We start from the raw sequence: 18959 nt of genomic DNA on the forward strand, positions 1-18959 counted from the left end.
CGTGCTGTCTGCGATGAATGAAAGCTGAAATGTGAAGCTCAGTTGACACTTCAAAAGTATTGATTGAAGAGGAAAGGCAATTGAAAGGAGTTCATCTGTTGGACGAGAGAGGAATTCTTTGGTTCATGTTCCAGAGTTGAATGCCTTTCCCCATTGATGACACGCAACATATTGTCGCGTGCCTACCCTTGGTGAACACCGTAGGGTAACACGGATGACCGATTTGCGAGACTTTAACTCCCGAGGCGAACACTCAATGGCGGACTCAAGTTCAACACCAACGCGCGGAATGGCGGGGCGCAGCGAAGGCTCCGCAACCTTATCTATTAAAATCAAACACCCAGGAAAACTGCGTTCAGATATTATGTACAAAAAGTAATATAAGGGTTTATTAGGAAAAGTAAAGCCAGTGAAAAAGCCCGCCGGTAAATCTAATAATTCTAATAAACCTAAATCGGGACGTCCCCACACGACTGACAGCAAACACAAACGAGGGAGATTAATCACGAAAATAACACGTCCCGTCGTTCAAAATATACGCGGAGATCGGGCTTATCTGTCTTTGTCGTCTTGTATTGTTGGTGTCCAGCACCGCTCCTTCCGGCCCGATCGCACACCACGAGGCCCCTCGCTCCAAGCACCACGCGTCCGACGCAGGCCAGCGGCTCCACTTGACCAGGGACAGGAAGGACTCCTTTCAACTCCACTCGACTCGACGACGCGGGAGTGCTGGCAGCCAAGTGCCAACGAACTGCTCAGTGCCAACTGGGTGTGCTCTCGTGTGTCTCCTGCGACTCCCTACAACCCGAACTGCACTCGAACTGCGACTGGAATGGCGTGTCCTCTCCAACTCTCCACCACCGCTCAACTCTCTGGTGCCTGCCTGCGTCTGCAGTGCCTGCCACGAACTCAACTCAACTCAACTGGCGAACTCAACTCGCGAACTCGTGAACTGGTGAACTCGCTCCGTGTGACTTGGGACTCAACTCCTGAAATGGCGTCCGACCGTCGCCTATATTGGTGGCCGATGACGTCACATTGCGCACTCCTCAGCCAATCAAAGCCTCCCGCGACTCCTGACATCTCCCCCGTTACGCGACCCTGCGGTCCTGGCATAACACGTGCCGGCCAGGTTTGTAGGCCTTTGGAGGTGTACACGGTGGCGGCCAATTGTGGTGGTGTTTTTGACCTGGTTTCCTGTCAATTTAATACGAAGTCCTTGTCAGGGAAAGGGGATTATTTAATGTTGCGCTAAGGACCTAACTAATGTTTATGTGGTTTGCAGTGCCATAATGGACAAAGGTTTGACTACTAGGTGAGACTCACAGGGGCGTTACCATTAATCCCTCACTATTTAACACTCGAATCTCCAGGTAGATCCACACTCATACATCTTACCCCGACAACCGCCTGAACATCAAGAACTTATTACATGTAGAGTCCCTGTCACGACAGCCGAATACCTACCTATTCAGATCTACCTAGCTCTAGATGTTGCATTACCAAATTCATAACACAGCCCCCCCCCTGGAACCGTAGCTCCTGCAAGGTTCACCGCAGGGCTACCATTCCAGCCTTAACACTTACTGTCACACACTTAATTAACCTATGAAATAAATCAGGAAGGGCTGTGGGAAGTGAGTCGGACTACCTACCTACACTTCCTTAACATGCTGAACCCCTTAACCATCATGCAAGTATGTACATCTTCTTCGTTGTTCCTGTGGAGGGAGGAAACAACAACACACAACACTAACTTAACCACAAAACTTAACCATCTTTCCAAAACTCAAAACTCTAACCTTTGTACATACCCCGGTCTACAGACCGCGTCCCCCCGGTGGATGCCACAAGACACAACCTTACCTGCGGGGCCATCCCCAATGCATCCCCCTAAATTTTCCACGGCCCTGTCCAGATGTTACAGGTGAGTGACACGGCTCGGTGGATTTCGCCCACATTCATGCTACACAGACCCCTTAACCACTCATTCTCATTCCATAGGTCATCAAGGCATTTCAAAAATCAATAAGGTTCTTCTTCAATACACCCCCCTGCAGGACCATGGCATTGATGTCATTCACGTGTGTGTGCATTCCTCAACTAGGCAGCGGGGAGGTACCGCACAAAAGATGGTGGGGGCGCATCAGGCTGTGGTGCCCGCAGTCCCAAAACCAAGTCAACCGACTTACAAATTTATTGCCCCCCCCCCCCTTTACCTCTTGGCCCCGTGACAGCCCAACAGCCCCTTTCCGCCGTTACCTCGCCGGTGAGGGTCTCCACACACACCAGGCTCCTTTGCCTCCTGCTTTCGCGCAGCAACACGGGTCACCGGGGGACTTCCTCACCCCGCGGCGCCCAACCAGACCCTCCACCGACGAGCTCCAATTTCCAGTTACCACCGGCTGCCAGGGGTAATTGCCGCAGAGGGGGGCCCGCAGGCATCGCTCCTCAGAGCTTGCTCTGTACCTGCGGACACACACACCTTCCCCACCCATGGTCCCCAAAACACACTTCCTCCCCCGCTGCCATTCAATTCTCCACACAACTCAGCACAATTCAGTACAATTCATAGATGGTGTAAAAGGTGTTACAAGGCTTGCCATGGTCTGCCAATGTGAAATCCCATTCACAGTTCGAATCATTAAATCCTCACACCTTTCCAGTAGCACATTTCCAAAAAGCACAATTTATCGCCCCTCATTATCTCCAATAATCATCACTCACTCTCCAGGTTCCACTCTCACGACCACATCAAAACACCTAACCACAATACAAAAACATACGCCACCCACAAGACACTGTGGCTCCCATTCCATCCCCTCACCGGCCATGTCATCACTCATACCCGCCTCCCAACTCCAAATTACATGTCCCCAATTTCCCAAAGCAAATCCTGAAGCCTGGGACAGTACTCCTCAAAACACTCACCTCAAGTGCAGGTAGTTGCAGGTTGGTCAGGTTCAAGAGTGTCATCCACCCTTCACAATCCCAAAATTTCACATTGGGCCTACCAAATACTTCCAAATTTCTCTTTTGTCCCCACTACACTGGCAGGTATGTGGATCCGCATCCAACGGTGATCATCACTACACAACTACCTGTGGCCACGACAGCTCTGCACCTCTACCGTGCAAGGGTCACCGGGACAAGGTGAGCAGTCAAAACGCCAACATGGCCCATGAGTGTCCATAAGGGTGCGACCCACCATCCATCCTTCGGCCCCCCCTGCGAGGAACACAGCTGCAGCAGCCCCAGCTGGCCAATGTGGTGAGCACTTGCTGCCACAACACACACTACCGCACACACAACCTCGGCCCTGGGGGGCACGGTCGCAGTGCGTGGCATCCCTACAGCCACGTCCCCTGCACCTCCCCATCATCCCCCAGTCCGACTACAGAACTGCAGCCCCCCAGTGCTCACCCACACTTGACCACACCAAGGTCCAGTCAACAGCCATGCTCCACCAGGAGACCCACCCAGAAGACATGGTCCACACACCTCGGACACGCACAGCACCACGTTGACCCTCAGGCTACACAACTACATCCCCATCATCCCGCGTCCCAAATATCAGCACAGTTGCCCCCGCAACCAGTTGAAAGCTGTATCTTGCTACCCTATTAATTTAATCACAGCCTCCAACACTTTGGTCTACACACCTGGATCAATAATGGCGTCACTATACAGTGTCCACCATGGCATTTCACAATCCACCCTTAAATTTCCATCTAACCCACAGATTACCCATGCCAACCATTTGTCACATTTCACTAACCTCACCAAAGAAGGATGCTTTGCCATACACATGCCAGCCGAGCATGGCCCATATGCTCGGCTCGTTACACATCTCCCGATTCACATCCCCATGGCTCTCTTCCCAACCCGAGAGTCCATAAATCACAACGGAGCATCTGTGGAAGGTCACTCACACCATCGCGTTCCACAGATGCCCCAATGGTTGTCCGGCAGGCTATCTCCATCCCTGTCCATTCGGTTTGACCCGCGTCCATAGACCAACCACCATGCCAGGTCACCACATGCTGGTTGTCCCAGAGTCCCTGGAGGAGAGTGTCAGGTCGCATGCCCGGGTGATCACTACATCAGGCCCAAGCTGGCCATCTGCGGTGCCACCACCAAAGCGCGACCCACAACACCTCCCCCTAGTGGTCCTCAATAAATGCCAACCCAGGCTTGAGAAACCACCTCGGACCCCTCTGGAGGTCTTAACCCCCACCAGGGTCCGGTGACCCTGCCGGCCCGAGCCACCAGCTCGGACGGCGCCCCGACGGACAAGGGACGCCACACTCCACCAGACCCCCCGTGGGGCCCAGGTCGTACCTCGACACCCAAGGCTGGACCCCACGTCCAAATCTCGCCATCACAGCCCCCCAGCTGGCCGGCATACCCAAATTTTGAAAGGGGCAACTTTTGCCCGAGGCCATCACCCATGACCTCCCCATGTCCAAATCCCGCAGCCCGGGGACCAATCCCAACCATGGCTGCTCCAAATCAAGTTCCCATTGTAATTTTATTTTAAATTTTATTTTACAAATTTTCATTCCCATTGCCAAACCGCAGCTGCAGGGAACAACCTCTACCACCGGTTGTTCTGCCCCTCCCTGCAGTTGATCCAAATTCCCTACAGGGACCAAATCTCCAGAAGCTCTATCTCCCGATCCTCCAAGATCCAAATCCAGCCCGGAGCCAACACACTCCCCCAACTGGTTGTCCAATTTTGGAGCCTCTGTTTCCAAATAGCAGTGTACAGTGAGCGTCCCCTCGGTCATTCCAACCACCTCCTTGGACCAACTCACCTCTTCCCCCAGACTCCTTTGGGCCTGAACAAGCTCTACCTCCATGGGACTGTCACAGGTCTCCAGCCGCTGGATCAACTCATCCTCATCATTAGAAATCATTCCTGGCCCCGCCAGGCTTTGATCAATATCCCCAATAAATACCCGGTCCGGCTCTATCGCATGGACCCCCAAAAACTCTACCCCCTCTTGCTCCGCACCACCGCCCTGGTGCTGCACAATTCCAAATTCATCCCCCGGTTGGGGTGTTGTGACATCCACACGGTCCCGATAAACAACCAGGCCAGAATGTGGGAAACATTCCCCATTACAACTCTCACATTCCAAATTTCCTTCCCCGCTCACCTGTGGACACTCCCTGCTCACCTGTGGACACTCCCTGCTCACCTGTGGACACTCCACGTTTACCTGCAGGCATTCCCCATCTACCTGTACACATTCCCCATCCACCTGTGGACATTCCCCATCCACCTCTGCACCTGCAGTCTCCCTATTTACTTCAATTGCCATTCCCTGTGCAATTCCCAATTTTGCCATTCCCGGCTCCTGAGCCCCGTGCACATCTGCATGGGCCGTACTCTCTCCTGTTCCCAATCTAGCTTCCCCCTCTTCAGATTCAATTTTATCATTTATTCCCCGAATTTCTGTCAGGTTTCGCTCACCCTGTGGTGTCATGTCTCCCATATATTTTCCCAATCGCTCATTCAGTCGTTCATAGTGGGCCTTCATGTCTCCCCGAATTACTGCAAAGATTCGCTCATCCTCGGCCCTCTGAGCATTTATTAAATTTACTATGGTCTGGAGATCTATCGGGGCCGTCCCACCGGCGGGGAAAGTTCCAACGCTATCCTCCTTATCCCCCATTTCCGGCTCACTCCCGACGCTGACGGAGGCCTCGCTGCGTACTTCCATCTCGTCAATTTCCGACATCCGCTTTCCGGAAGATTGTTTCCCGCGCGCGTATTTATTTTAATAATTCCAGTAACACAATTTAAATTTGACGAAGACGCGATATCGCGCTCCGTATGCCCAATTGATTACTAAATTTCTCCGCCTCGCCTATAACAATTTTGCGTTCGAACGTCGGGCGCAATGTACGCCCGACCGTGTCGATGTCGCCCCGCGGACAAAAAAATTTGTCCGACCGTGTCGATGTCTCGCCGCGGACAAAAAAAATTTGTCCGACGGGTTCAAATCCCACTTCTGACACCACTTGTCGCGTAACCGTGATTAACACCACAGTTACGGATGACCGATTTGCGAGACTTTAACTCCCGAGGCGAACACTCAATGGCGGACTCAAGTTCAACACCAACGCGCGGAATGGCGGGGCGCAGCGAAGGCTCCGCAACCTTATCTATTAAAATCAAACACCCAGGAAAACTGCGTTCAGATATTATGTACAAAAAGTAATATAAGGGTTTATTAGGAAAAGTAAAGCCAGTGAAAAAGCCCGCCGGTAAATCTAATAATTCTAATAAACCTAAATCGGGACGTCCCCACACGACTGACAGCAAACACAAACGAGGGAGATTAATCACGAAAATAACACGTCCCGTCGTTCAAAATATACGCGGAGATCGGGCTTATCTGTCTTTGTCGTCTTGTATTGTTGGTGTCCAGCACCGCTCCTTCCGGCCCGATCGCACACCACGAGGCCCCTCGCTCCAAGCACCACGCGTCCGACGCAGGCCAGCGGCTCCACTTGACCAGGGACAGGAAGGACTCCTTTCAACTCCACTCGACTCGACGACGCGGGAGTGCTGGCAGCCAAGTGCCAACGAACTGCTCAGTGCCAACTGGGTGTGCTCTCGTGTGTCTCCTGCGACTCCCTACAACCCGAACTGCACTCGAACTGCGACTGGAATGGCGTGTCCTCTCCAACTCTCCACCACCGCTCAACTCTCTGGTGCCTGCCTGCGTCTGCAGTGCCTGCCACGAACTCAACTCAACTCAACTGGCGAACTCAACTCGCGAACTCGTGAACTGGTGAACTCGCTCCGTGTGACTTGGGACTCAACTCCTGAAATGGCGTCCGACCGTCGCCTATATTGGTGGCCGATGACGTCACATTGCGCACTCCTCAGCCAATCAAAGCCTCCCGCGACTCCTGACATCTCCCCCGTTACGCGACCCTGCGGTCCTGGCATAACACGTGCCGGCCAGGTTTGTAGGCCTTTGGAGGTGTACACGGTGGCGGCCAATTGTGGTGGTGTTTTTGACCTGGTTTCCTGTCAATTTAATACGAAGTCCTTGTCAGGGAAAGGGGATTATTTAATGTTGCGCTAAGGACCTAACTAATGTTTATGTGGTTTGCAGTGCCATAATGGACAAAGGTTTGACTACTAGGTGAGACTCACAGGGGCGTTACCATTAATCCCTCACTATTTAACACTCGAATCTCCAGGTAGATCCACACTCATACATCTTACCCCGACAACCGCCTGAACATCAAGAACTTATTACATGTAGAGTCCCTGTCACGACAGCCGAATACCTACCTATTCAGATCTACCTAGCTCTAGATGTTGCATTACCAAATTCATAACAATATCTTGTCTCTGTGGCGCAATTGTTTGGCACGTTTGGCTGTTATCCAAAAGGTCGGTGGTTCAATCCCACCCAGGGACAATTTTCTTTTTATCGCTGACACTGTTCCGGCTCACGTGCTGTCTGCGATGAATGAAAGCTGATTTGTGAACCTCAGTTGATGCTTCCGAAGTGTTTTATTGAAGAGGAAAGGTTATTGAAGGAGTTCATCTGTTGGACTTGAGAGGTATTCGTTGGTGTATGTTCCAGAGGTAAATGCCTTTCACCCCATTTGAAGATTTTTGACAGATCCTGTCTCTGTGGTGCAATCGGTGTGCTTGTTTGGCTGTTTCCTGGAATGAATGGTGGTTCAATCCCACCCAGGGACGATTTTTTTCCATCGCTGACTCTGTTCCGCCTCACGTGCTGTCTGCGATGAATGAAAGCTGAAATGTGAACCTCAGTTGACACTTCAAAAGTATTGATTGAAGAGGAAAGACAATTGAAAGGAGTTCATCTGTTGGACTTGAGAGGTATTCGTTGGTGCCTGTTCCAAAGATGAATGCCTTTCACCCCATTTGAAGATTTATGACAGATCCTTTCTCTGTGGCGCAATCGGTGCGCGTGTTTGGCTGTTTCCCTAAAATATGGTGTTTCAATCTCTCCAAAGGGACGTTTATTTTAAAATTACTGACACTGGTCCTGCGACTGAGCAGTTTTGCGATGAATGAAAGCTGAAACGTGAACCTCAATTGACACTTCAAAAGTGTTGAATTGAAGAGGACAGGCAATTGAAAGAAGCTCACCTGTTGGACTTGAGCGGTATTTGTTGGTTCTTGTTCCAGATGTGAATGCCTTTTGCCCCATGAGAAGTTTTATGACAGATCTTGTCTCTGTGTTGCAATTGGTTAGTGTGTAAGGCTGTTAACCACAAAGTTGGTGGTTCAATCCAACCCAAGGACAATTTTCTTTTGATCGCTGACACCGTTCCTGCTCATGTGCTGTCCGCGATGAATGAAAGCTGAAATGTAAACCTCAGTTGACACTTCCAAAGTATTGATTGAAGAGGAAAGGCAATTGAAAGGAGTTCTTTGGTTCATGTTCCAGAGTTGAATGCCTTTCGCCCCAATTGAAGATTTATAACAGATCCTGTCTCTGTGGCGCATTCGGTGTGCGTGTTTGGCTGTTTCCCGAAAAGATGGTGTTTCAATCTCTCCCAAGGACGATTATTTTTAAATTACTGACACTGGTCCTGCTCCTGAGCTGTTTCGTGATGAATGAAAGCTGAAAGGTGAACCTCAGTTGACACTTCAAAAGTGTTAAATTAATGAGGAAAGGCAATTAAAGGGAGTTCCTCGGTTAGACTTGAGAGGCATTCTTTGGGTCTTGTTCCAGATGTGAATGCCTTTCTCCCCATTTGAAAATTTATCTCAGATCCTGTCTCTGTGGCGCAAACGGTTTGCGTGTTCGTCTGTTTCCCGAAGGGATGGTGGTTTAATCTTGCCCAAGGACGATTATTTTTGTCACTGACACTGTTCCTGCTCCTGAGCTGTTTTGCGATGAATGAAAGCTGAAACGTGAACCTCAGTTGAAACTTCGAAAGTGTTGAATTAAAGAGGAAAGACAATTGAAAGGAGTTCATCTGTTCGAATTGAGAGGTATTCTTTGGTTCATGTTCCAGAGTTGAATGCCTTTCCCCATTGATGATTCATAACATATCTTGTCTCTGTGGTGCAATTGGTTAGTGTGTTCGGCTCTCCACCGAAAGGTTGGTGGTTCAATCCCACCCAGGGACGATTTTCTTTTGATCGCTGACACTGTTCCGGCTGACGTGCTGTCCGCGATGAATGATAGCTGATTTGTGAACCTCAGTTGACGCTTCCAAAGTGTTATATTGAAGAGGAAAGGCTATTGAAAAGAGTTCATCTGTTGGATTTGAGAGGTATTCGTTGGTTCATGTTCCAGAGTTTATGCCTTTCCCCATTGATGATACACAACATATCTTGTCTCTGCGGTGCAATTGGTTGGCACGTTTGGCTGTTATTCGAAAGGTCGGTGGTTCAATCCCACCCAGGGGACAATTTTCTTTTCATCGCTGACACTGTTCCTGCTCATGTGCTGTCTTCGATGAATGAAAGCTGAAATGTGAACCTCAGTTGACACTTCCAAAGTATTGATTGAAGATGAAAGGCAATTGAAAGGAGTTCATCTGTTGGACGAGAGAGGAATTATTTGGTTCATGTTCCAGAGTTGAATGCCTTTCACCCCAATTGAAGATTTATGACAGATCCTGTCTCTGTGGCGCATTCGGTGTGCGTGTTTGGCTGTTTCCCGAAAAGATGGTGTTTCAATCTCTCCCAAGGACGATTATTTTTAAATTACTGACACTGGTCCTGCTCCTGAGCTGTTTCGCGATGAATGAAAGCTGAAAGGTGAACCTCAGTTGACACTTCAAAAGTGTTAAATTAATGAGGAAAGGCAATTAAAGGGAGTTCCTCGGTTAGACTTGAGAGGCATTCTTTGGTTCTTGTTCCAGATGTGAATGCCTTTCTCCCCATTTGAAAATTTATCTCAGATCCAGTCTCTGTGGCGCAAATGGTTTGCGTGTTCGGCTGTTTCCCGAAGGGATGGTGGTTTAATCTTGCCCAAGGACGATTATTTTTATGTCACTGACACTGTTCCTGCTCCTGACCTGTTTTGCGATGAATGAAAGCTGAAACGTGAACCTCAGTTGAAACTTCGAAAGTGTTGAATTAAAGAGGAAAGACAATTGAAAGGAGTTCATCTGTTCGAATTGAGAGGTAATCTTTGGTTCATGTTCCAGAGTTGAAAGCCTTTCCCCATTGATAACCCACAACACATCTTGTCTCTGTGGTGCAATTGGTTAGTGCATTCGACTGTTAATCGAAAGGTTGGTGGTTCAATACCCACCCAGGGACGATTTTTTTCATCGCTGACTCTGTTCCTGCTCACGTGCTGTCTGCGATGAATGAAAGCTGATTTGTGAACCTCAGTTGACGCTTCCGAAGTGTTTTATTGAAGAGGAATGGTTATTGAATGAGTTCATCTGTTGGACTTGAGAGGTATTCGTTGGTGCATGTTCCAGAGGTGAATGCCTTTCACCCCATTTGAAGATTATTGACAGATCCTGTCTCTGTGGCGCAATCAGTGCGCTTGTTTGGCTGTTTCCTGGAATGAATGGTGGTTCAATCCCACCCAGGGACGATTTTTTTTTATTGCTGACTGTTCCTGCTGACGTGCTGTCTGCGATGAATGAAAGCTGAAATGTGAACCTCAGTTGACACTTCAAAAGTATTGATTGAAGAGGAAAGACAATTGAAAGGAGTTCATCTGTTGGACTTGAGAGGTATTCGTTGGTGCCTGTTCCAGAGATGAATGCCTTTCACCCCATTTGAAGATTTATGACAGATCCTGTTTCTGTGGCGCAATCGGTGCACTTGTTTGGCTGTTTCCCGAAAAGACGGTGTTTCAATCTCTCCCAAGGGACGTTTTCTTTTTATTGCTGATACTGTTCCTGCCCACGTTCTGTCTGCGATGAATGAAAGCTGAAATGTGAACCTCAGTTGACGTTTCAAAAGTGTTGAATTGAAGAGGAAGGACAATTGAACGGCTGTGGTGATCTCAAAAATAGCTTGTGGTTGAATTCAGTTTGCCGATATGTAAATCCTCTTCAAATTTCAAGTCAATCGGATTGAGATTGATGATTTTAGAAATTCGAAAAAAAGTGGTTGACCTCTGGCCTATGTTGACGTTTTGACCTCAAAAATATATAGGATTTTGTCGGACCACGAACTCTTCCATTTGGTGAAGTTTCGTGAAGATCGGTTTAAAATTGTGACCTGTAGGCATGTTTTAATGAGCGGACAGACAAACAAACACACACACAAACACATAAGCACACACACAAACCGGAGTGATCAACATACTTGCAAAAAAGAAAAAAAAATTGCCAAGTGATAATCGTCCCTGGGTGGGAATGAACCACCAGCCTTTCAGTTAACAGCCAAACGCAGTAACCAATTGCACCACAGAGAAAGGATACGCTGTGGTTTGCACAAACCAATTGCACCACAGAGAAAGGATACGCTGTGGTTTGCACAAACCAATTGTGCCACAGAGACAGGATATATTATGGATCATCAATGGGGAAAAGCATTCACCTCTGGACCATGAACCAACGGATACCTCTCAAGTCCAACTGATGAACTCCTTTCAATTGCCTTTCCTCTTTAATTCAACACTTTCGAAGCGTCATCTGAGGTTCACGTTTCAGCTTTCACTCATCGCAGAACAGCTCGTTTGCAGGAACAGTCAGTGATGTAAAAATGAAAAATCACTCATCGAGCGACACTTGGCAAAACAGAACAAAGTAGAATGGCACCCAGTGGAGCATCCTTTTGCCCTCAAATATAATTGGTGGTTGAATTCAGTGACCTGATATGCAAATCGTCTTCAAAGTTTAAGTTAATCGGATGAAAATTGAGATTTTTATTAATTTGGCCTATGTTGACCTTTTGGCCGATGGTGACCTCAAAAATAGTTGGTGGTTGGTTTTACTAAACTGATATGCAAATCCTATTAAGATTTCAAGTCAATCAGATGAAAATTGAGGATTTTAGAAATTTCAAAAAAGTGGTTGAACTTTCACCTATATTGACCTTATGACCGATGTTGATCTCAAAACTAGTTGGTGGTTGAATTCAGTTCGCTGACATGACAATTCTTTTCAAATTTCAAGTCAATCCGATAAAAATTGAGGATGTTAGAAATCTGAAATGGTTTTTTTTTTTTTGAATACAAGATCGAGGCTCGTGAAAGAGCGAACATTAATCACACAAAAAGTCAAACCGACACATGAAACATATAATAAGGGGAGCGGTAGACAAGATGGGGAGAGAAGGGGAAGCACACAACACAACATTTGAGAGCACGGACATCGGGAGATCTGTGAGAGGGAGAGGGCTTGGGGGGAGGAGGCGTGGGAAGGGGGAGGGGGTGGGAGAGGTATAAAACACATGGACACTGCTAGGACTTCCAGGAAAGAAGTCGGTATTTCAAAAAAGTGGATCTGGGGTGAATTAGCGGGGGTAGAAAAGATCAAGGTTTTGGATGGGGGAAGATAAGAGATGGTGGCGAACAGCTGTTTTAAAGACCTGGAGGGAGGAGTGGGATTGAAGAGAGTGATGGAGTTTGTTCCAGAGGCGGGAGAAAAGGGGAATGAAAGAGTGAAGGTGAGCAGACAGCCGAGATTTTGGCAGTTCAACCATAAGAGGGTTCCTGGCAGATCTTGTGCGACCTGTAGCAATATTTGGGGGACAAAGCACAGAGAGAGCTGGGTGAGCAAGGCCGGAGAGGAATCGGGAGAAGACAGAAAGACCACCAATCTGCCTGCGGTGAGTAAGTGAAAGGCCCATGGAGTTAGCTTCATCACGGGAGATTCCAATGATTCTGAAAGATTTTGTTTCAACAGCCTGAAGCCGAGCTAGGTGTGAGGTGGGAGCACAAGCCCATAGGGGAGAACAGTATTCCATTGAGCTGCGGATGAAAGCCTTGTATGTTGTGAGGAGCTCAGGTGTGCCTAGGAAGGACTTCGCACGACGGAGGATGCCCAGTCGGCGACTGGCGTTGGAGGCCAGCTTGGAAATGTGGTTTTCCCAGGAAAGATCATGGCAGATAGTGAGACCCAAAAGCTAGAGCGACAGAACTTCTTGGAGAAGATTGTTGAGAGAGTAGATGAGAGGGTTGTCCAGTCGGTCTTTTCGGAGAGACATCATAAGAGTGTTAGATTTGTCAGGATTGAAAGACATGTTCCACTTGTTTGACCGGTCTGTGATTTTGTCCAGGTCTGCAGAGTATGAGGAGGCTGCAGACTGTCGATCTGAGGGATGAGGTATGGAGCGGCAGAGAGTAGCAAAGAGATAGAGGCAGCAAAGAGATAGAGGATTTTCCAGAGAGTCGGAGAGATCATTGATGAAGACCAGAAAAAGCACAGGGCCCAGCACACTGCCTTGGGGAACTCCAGCCTGAACAGGAAGGGGAGATGAGAGAAATCCATTCAGGGCCACACGTTGCCGACGACCAGAGAGGAAGTCCGCAAGACCATGCGTGGAGATTTCCATGGATACCAAAGGAGAGTTTGGTGAGCAGAGCTGGTTGCCAGACCGTATCGATATGGTTGTTGACCTTTGGGTGATGTTAACCTTTTGGCCTATGCTGATCTCAAAAATAGTTGGTGGTTGAATTCAGTTCACCGATATGTAAATCCTATTCAAATTTCAGGTCAATCGGATTAAGATTGAGGATTTTATAAATTTGAAAAAAAAGTGGTTGACCTTTGGCCGATGTTGACCTTTTGACCTCAAAAATATTTTGGATTTTGTTGGACCACGAACTCTACTATTTGGGTGATGTTTTGTGAAGATCGGTTTAAATTGTGACCTGCAGGCAAGTATAAGTGAGCGGACAGACAAACAAACACACACACACACAAACCGGAGTGATCAACATACTCGCAAAAAAAATAACATTTTTACTAAGTAACAATCGTCCCTGGGTGGGATTAAACCACCAACCTTTCGGTTAACAGCCCACGCGCTAACCAATTGCACCACAGAGACAGGATATACTGCGGTTTTTCCAATGGGGGGAAAGGCATTCACCTCTGGAACATGAACCAAAGATTTCCTCTGAAGTCCAGCAGATGAACTCCTTTCAATTGCCTTTCCTCTTTAATTCAACACTTTCGAAGCGTCAACTGAGGTTCACACGTCAGCTTTCATTCATCGCAGAACAGCACGTGAGCAGGAACAGTGGCAGTTATTCAAAAAACAATCGGCCATGGGTGGGATTGAACCACAAACTTTTTGGTTGACAGCGGAACACGGCAATGTTTTGATCCAATTGACTTGAATCATCCAATTGAATGTATTTTCATCCAATTGACTTGAATATTTAACAGCATTCGTTTGGTGCCTCACTGAATTGGGAAACATACCATTTTTGAGGTCAAAAGGTCAAAGGTCAACTCAAGGTCAAATTTTCAAAATCATCAATTTTCATCTGAAAAGCTGTCAATTTTCACCTTATTGATCTGAGCTTTGATCAAGAGCGTCAATTTTAATCTTGATGAAATGGACAATTTGCTGGATCAATGGCAACCTTTTTTGGGGAAGGGGGAGTGGATTTTCCAAGTATCGTGCTCTGCATGACGTCTTCTTGTTTAATTATTCATATATTCCATTGATTCTATTTGATTCAATTTGATTTACTTTGGTTTCATTGAAAAATTTATTTATTTATGATTTTTAATTTTTTTATTTACTACTTGCTCCTTTTTAGCCGCGTTGCAGACGCTGCTCATAGAGTGCCCTCTGCTGTTGTTGTTGTTCTTCTTGTTCTTCTTCTTGTTCTTGCAGAGAAGACAAAACCTCAAAGCTCCACCCATTCTGGGAACCATAGCTCCACCCATTCTGGGAGAGCCTTCATATAAACAAATATCCACCATTTTATTAACTCGCACAGCTTTGAGGCCTGTTTTGTAGGCCCGTGGTGTCTTCCTCTCTCACACAGTTTTATTTCAAATCAAATTCGATATATCATTTCATTTTTCACAGTCGCTAACATAGTTTTAGACTCGGTTGAAAAAAAACGGGAAGAAAATCCGATGAAAGTTGCCCTTTATAGAACGAAATGAATTCTCATAGGCCTGTAACTTCAAGTCCATTGAGATTTTTTTTTTTAAATCGCGGCATGGTCAGTCATACACCGCCCGAAATAACAGACGGGAAAATGCCGAGATATATATATATTTTGTTTAAATCGCGGCATGGTTAGTCATACACCGCCCGAAATAACAGACGGGAAAATGCCGAGATATATTAAAAATTCGTCCATTTGATAACAATCGTCACGATGAAATATTTAATTTATACGTCGTCACAATAATGTGGAGAGAGGAGCATAGCTTCGTTCACGTGTCGCCACACACGGGAAATTGCCGAGATATATATTTTTTTAAATCGCGGCATGGTCAGTCATACACCGCCTGAAATAACAGACGGGAAAATGCCGAGATATATTAAAAATTCGTCGCCACACACGGGAAATTGCCGAGATATATTTTCACTTTGCACAAAAATAACATCAAGTAATCGAATCAATAGGAATGTCCTGTGCCTATAACATCGACGTTATAGGCACAGCTGCATCTAGGCATTGTGTAACATCAACGTGGCTTTTGTTTTAATTAAAACTTTTTGTACTTGTTTACTTGACGGACCAGCTTTAGCAGTATCAGCCGGCAATGAAGACCCTTCTGTGCGCATACGATGGCACGAAGGAACGAGTTGCGATGATACAACAGCTTATGGCATTTCTCCAAGGCGAACTGTCGGGTACAAGGTTTTGATGCAGGTGTGGGCGCACTCTGACCAGCACCTCACCCCTAACCTCCAAAAGAAAATCGAGACTGACCAAATTACTAACTTTGAAACCTCTCATCAGGTGCTGAGGCAACGCTTCTTGCTTCCTGCTTCGAGGGCCCTGGAGTCAGGAGAATCCCGTCTCTTCAGGTGCGAACAGCCTCAGATAATTGTACGGTTGATGTCTGGCTGTTAGCAACAAATCGAATTTCCAAAATTATTAAATAAATCTATAAATAAATGAATGACTAATCAACTCTCAAATGGGGCCAGTCTTTGGAACCCGCTGATTGCACTTTGGCCGTATCGGGTCAGGATGGATTCTCCACAAGGTCGTTTGTGCCTCGATGGGTGCATGCGTACACAACGTCGAGGATGATTGTTCAATGAGCAGGTGTGTAGTGCAGCCGGGGCACACTGGAGTGGTGCTCGGCACGTCAGTTTTATACTTCTCACACCCCCACCCCCTTCCCACGCCTCCTCCCCCCAAGCCCTCTCCCTCTCACAGATCTCCCGATGTCCGTGCTCTCAAATCTTGTGTTGTGTGCTTCCCCTTCTCTCCCCATCTTGTCTACCGCTACCCTTATTATATAGCTCCCCTTGTTATATACTTTGTGTGTCTGTTTTGATTTTTTTTTTGTGTTATTCATGTTAGCTCTTTCACGAGCCTCGATCATGTATCCAAAAAAAAAAAAAAAAAAAACTTTTTTTTTTAAAGCTTAGCTCCGCAACAGTTGTTTAAAAAAAAAATCTGTTAGTGCCTTGTTAGGGGAGTATATTTCCATTTTTATCGTGTGTGTCAGTGTTCACCTTTAAAAACTAGAACAATGCGACTGTGTAACCAATATGTCTCCACATAGTCTACAACGGGTAGATGCCATCACTCTGCATATGTACGGGTAGGGGATCGCATTTGTGAAGTTTCGTGTTGATCGGATAAGGTTAATTTTTCTATCCAAGATGGCTGCCAAACCATGTGACCTATGATGTCATAAATTTAATATTTCAATACAACTGGGTCATAGAACATGTGGATGCAATTTCAGATCTTTAGGATAAGGAATTCGATTAAAACATTTTTGGCTGGTATACCACTTCACCTTTGATGTCATAATTATCATACTTTTATTCCCCATTGGGAGTACTTGACAATGTGCCAAGTTTCAAATTTTTCCATTCAGCGGTTTCCGAGAAATAATTTTTTAATTATTTGCGTTTAATCCAAAATGGCTGCCATACCACGTGACCTATGACATCACAATTATCATAAAAACATTCTGCATAGGTGTCACTCCTAACCTGAAAGTTTCGTCTCAATCGGACATGTGGTTGCTGAGAAAAACGAGGTTTAGCCTGTACGAACGGACGGACGGACGGACAACCCGAAAACATGACCCCGGTCACCTTCTGGGTGGAGGCATAAAAATAAAAGTCCATACGTCTCCAAGATATGGTTGCAGACAGACAGACGGACATATGGATGGATGAGAATCAATCCATAAGCCCCGTTTCGCACCTCACCTATAAAGTCCAACGGGGGGGGGGGGGGAGGGCTAATAAACCTAATCTTCCATCCTAAGGGGTAATAGAGGGTCAGTAATGTGTCAAAATTCAGAGTCTGGTGTTTGTCAACAAATAATCATATTCATTATTTACGAATTGCCATTTGACGGGGTGCCTTCGCTCGTATTATTATTAGTTATTGTTGTTTTATAGATCAGAGTAAGGAAAGAATAAGGTTAAAGAAAGGAGGGAGACCAGTGCAAAGCACTCGGCTTTATAACCCTTGGCTCGTGTGGGTGAAAGGTCGTTCAGAATTCGGGAATATAATACACGGGATAACGGAGAACATCAACTGAACTTTCAGGAACCGTGTCACCACTGCCCCCCTCAGCCCCCCCCCCCCCCCCCCACCCACAAGATTCCCAACATTACTCCAGCCCACATCACCATCAATTTCATCTTGTTTAGTCTTGTTTCTCACATAAATCAAAGATAACGGGGTGCTGCAATTTACATTGAGACTACTTGCAGCCTGTGAGCTGTCCAGTCAATATGGAGGTAATGATTGATAAAAGAGAAACACAGTGATGATATCATGATGCAGCGTCGCTTGTTTCTCTGACAAGACACGACATTTCACCTCTTGGTAGAGCATGATGCGGGCACAAGGGATAACCATGTGTCGCATCTTCCACAGAGGATCATCAACTCCGCAGTCAAAAGCATCTTCTGCACTTGTGGCCATCATGGTGATGTTGTGCTTGTCGGGAGTACTCTGCAGTGTACCAACAACACAGTACCGATCTCGACTGTCTGGTCCGTCGGGGTCATTCCCCAAGAACTTCATTTGGGCTGCAGGAACAGCACCCCATCAGGTAAGCACCCTTTGTGTACAGATGATTGTGTCATAAGCTTGGGTCTGTAAATCTCCCAAGACTCTTTTAGGACTTAAAGCTTGCGGTAAAGTCAGCCACTGAAGGTGGCTAATCAGTGTAACCCCTTTACCTGCATTTATAATGGGATGGACCCAGTTATGCGGACTGTTGTGTGCACTATATCAGATCAATGGGAGGGAAACACCAGGAATGTGGGCAGAATCCAGGTTTGAGGAAACATGAAAGGTAGTTTGGAGAAAAAGAAAGATAAACAAGTACAGATACATTCAAAGTACACCGCCCCCATGCCAAATAATTAAATATCCTACAGCGCGGCATTGCCGGGGCGCCCCCGGCGCCCGGCAATACCGTAGTGCAGCTCATAGAGACTGCATTGGGAGGGAGAGGTGTACAATAATTGATTGATTAATTGCATAATTAAAATCAATAAAAGATTATCATCAAATATTTTTGTAATCAATTGGCTAATAGCATAACTAAACCACTAGTGCTTCATCCCAAGATGTATCTTTTAGAAATTTAATTAAATAAGTCATTAATAAATTTTTTTAATAATTAATTGATTAATCAATAAATAATTAATCGATTAAATGATTAATCAATAAATCAAAAATATCCTTTATAGCCACATCACTTGGTCATTGTCATGTCCAAATATTAGCTTCCCAGCTCAAAAGGTGCCTGAGATATTGGCCAAATGAGAAAGAAAATAAATAAATGATTAATAATGCAAATAAATAAATAATAATCATATAAAAATTAAATAGTTAATC

At 46.4% G+C, this 18959-nt stretch overlaps 2 protein-coding genes and 3 non-coding genes across 6 annotated transcripts in view; 4 read left to right on the top strand and 1 right to left on the bottom strand.

Annotated features, from left to right (window-relative positions):
• Positions 1-2696: 2696 nt before the first annotated feature.
• Positions 2697-5714, bottom strand: LOC144891726 (uncharacterized). The gene is made up of 2 exons (XM_078775837.1): positions 5205-5714; positions 2697-5162 (listed from the first exon to the last, which is right to left on the bottom strand). The coding sequence occupies exons 1-2, from the start codon at positions 5679-5681 to the stop codon at positions 4227-4229; spliced, it is 1413 nt and encodes a 470-aa protein (XP_078631963.1). The 5' UTR covers positions 5682-5714; the 3' UTR covers positions 2697-4226.
• Positions 5715-7374: 1660 nt separating this feature from the next.
• On the top strand, positions 7375-7448 carry TRNAN-GUU (transfer RNA asparagine (anticodon GUU)). Its single transcript has one exon. It is a non-coding gene; the product is annotated as a tRNA-Asn (tRNA).
• A 1620-nt stretch (positions 7449-9068) lies between these two features.
• On the top strand, positions 9069-9142 carry TRNAE-CUC (transfer RNA glutamic acid (anticodon CUC)). Its single transcript has one exon. It is a non-coding gene; the product is annotated as a tRNA-Glu (tRNA).
• A 1069-nt stretch (positions 9143-10211) lies between these two features.
• On the top strand, positions 10212-10286 carry TRNAN-GUU (transfer RNA asparagine (anticodon GUU)). The gene has a single exon. It is a non-coding gene; the product is annotated as a tRNA-Asn (tRNA).
• A 7619-nt stretch (positions 10287-17905) lies between these two features.
• The window catches only part of LOC137424732 (klotho), a 31635-nt gene continuing 30581 nt past the window's right edge, over positions 17906-18959 (top strand). Inside the window, exon 1 of one of the 2 annotated variants that reach the window (XM_078775838.1) lies at positions 17906-18165. In XM_078775838.1, coding sequence (XP_078631964.1) covers positions 17944-18165 — 222 coding nt within the window. In that variant the 5' untranslated portion in view covers positions 17906-17943. The remainder of the gene's footprint in view (positions 18166-18959) is intronic. The other variant, XM_068112486.2, reaches the window with a different exon arrangement.

Source organism: Myxine glutinosa, chromosome 4 (genome assembly GCF_964187855.1).
Source record: "Myxine glutinosa chromosome 4, kmMyxGlut1.1, whole genome shotgun sequence".
NCBI lineage: Eukaryota > Metazoa > Chordata > Myxini > Myxiniformes > Myxinidae > Myxine > Myxine glutinosa.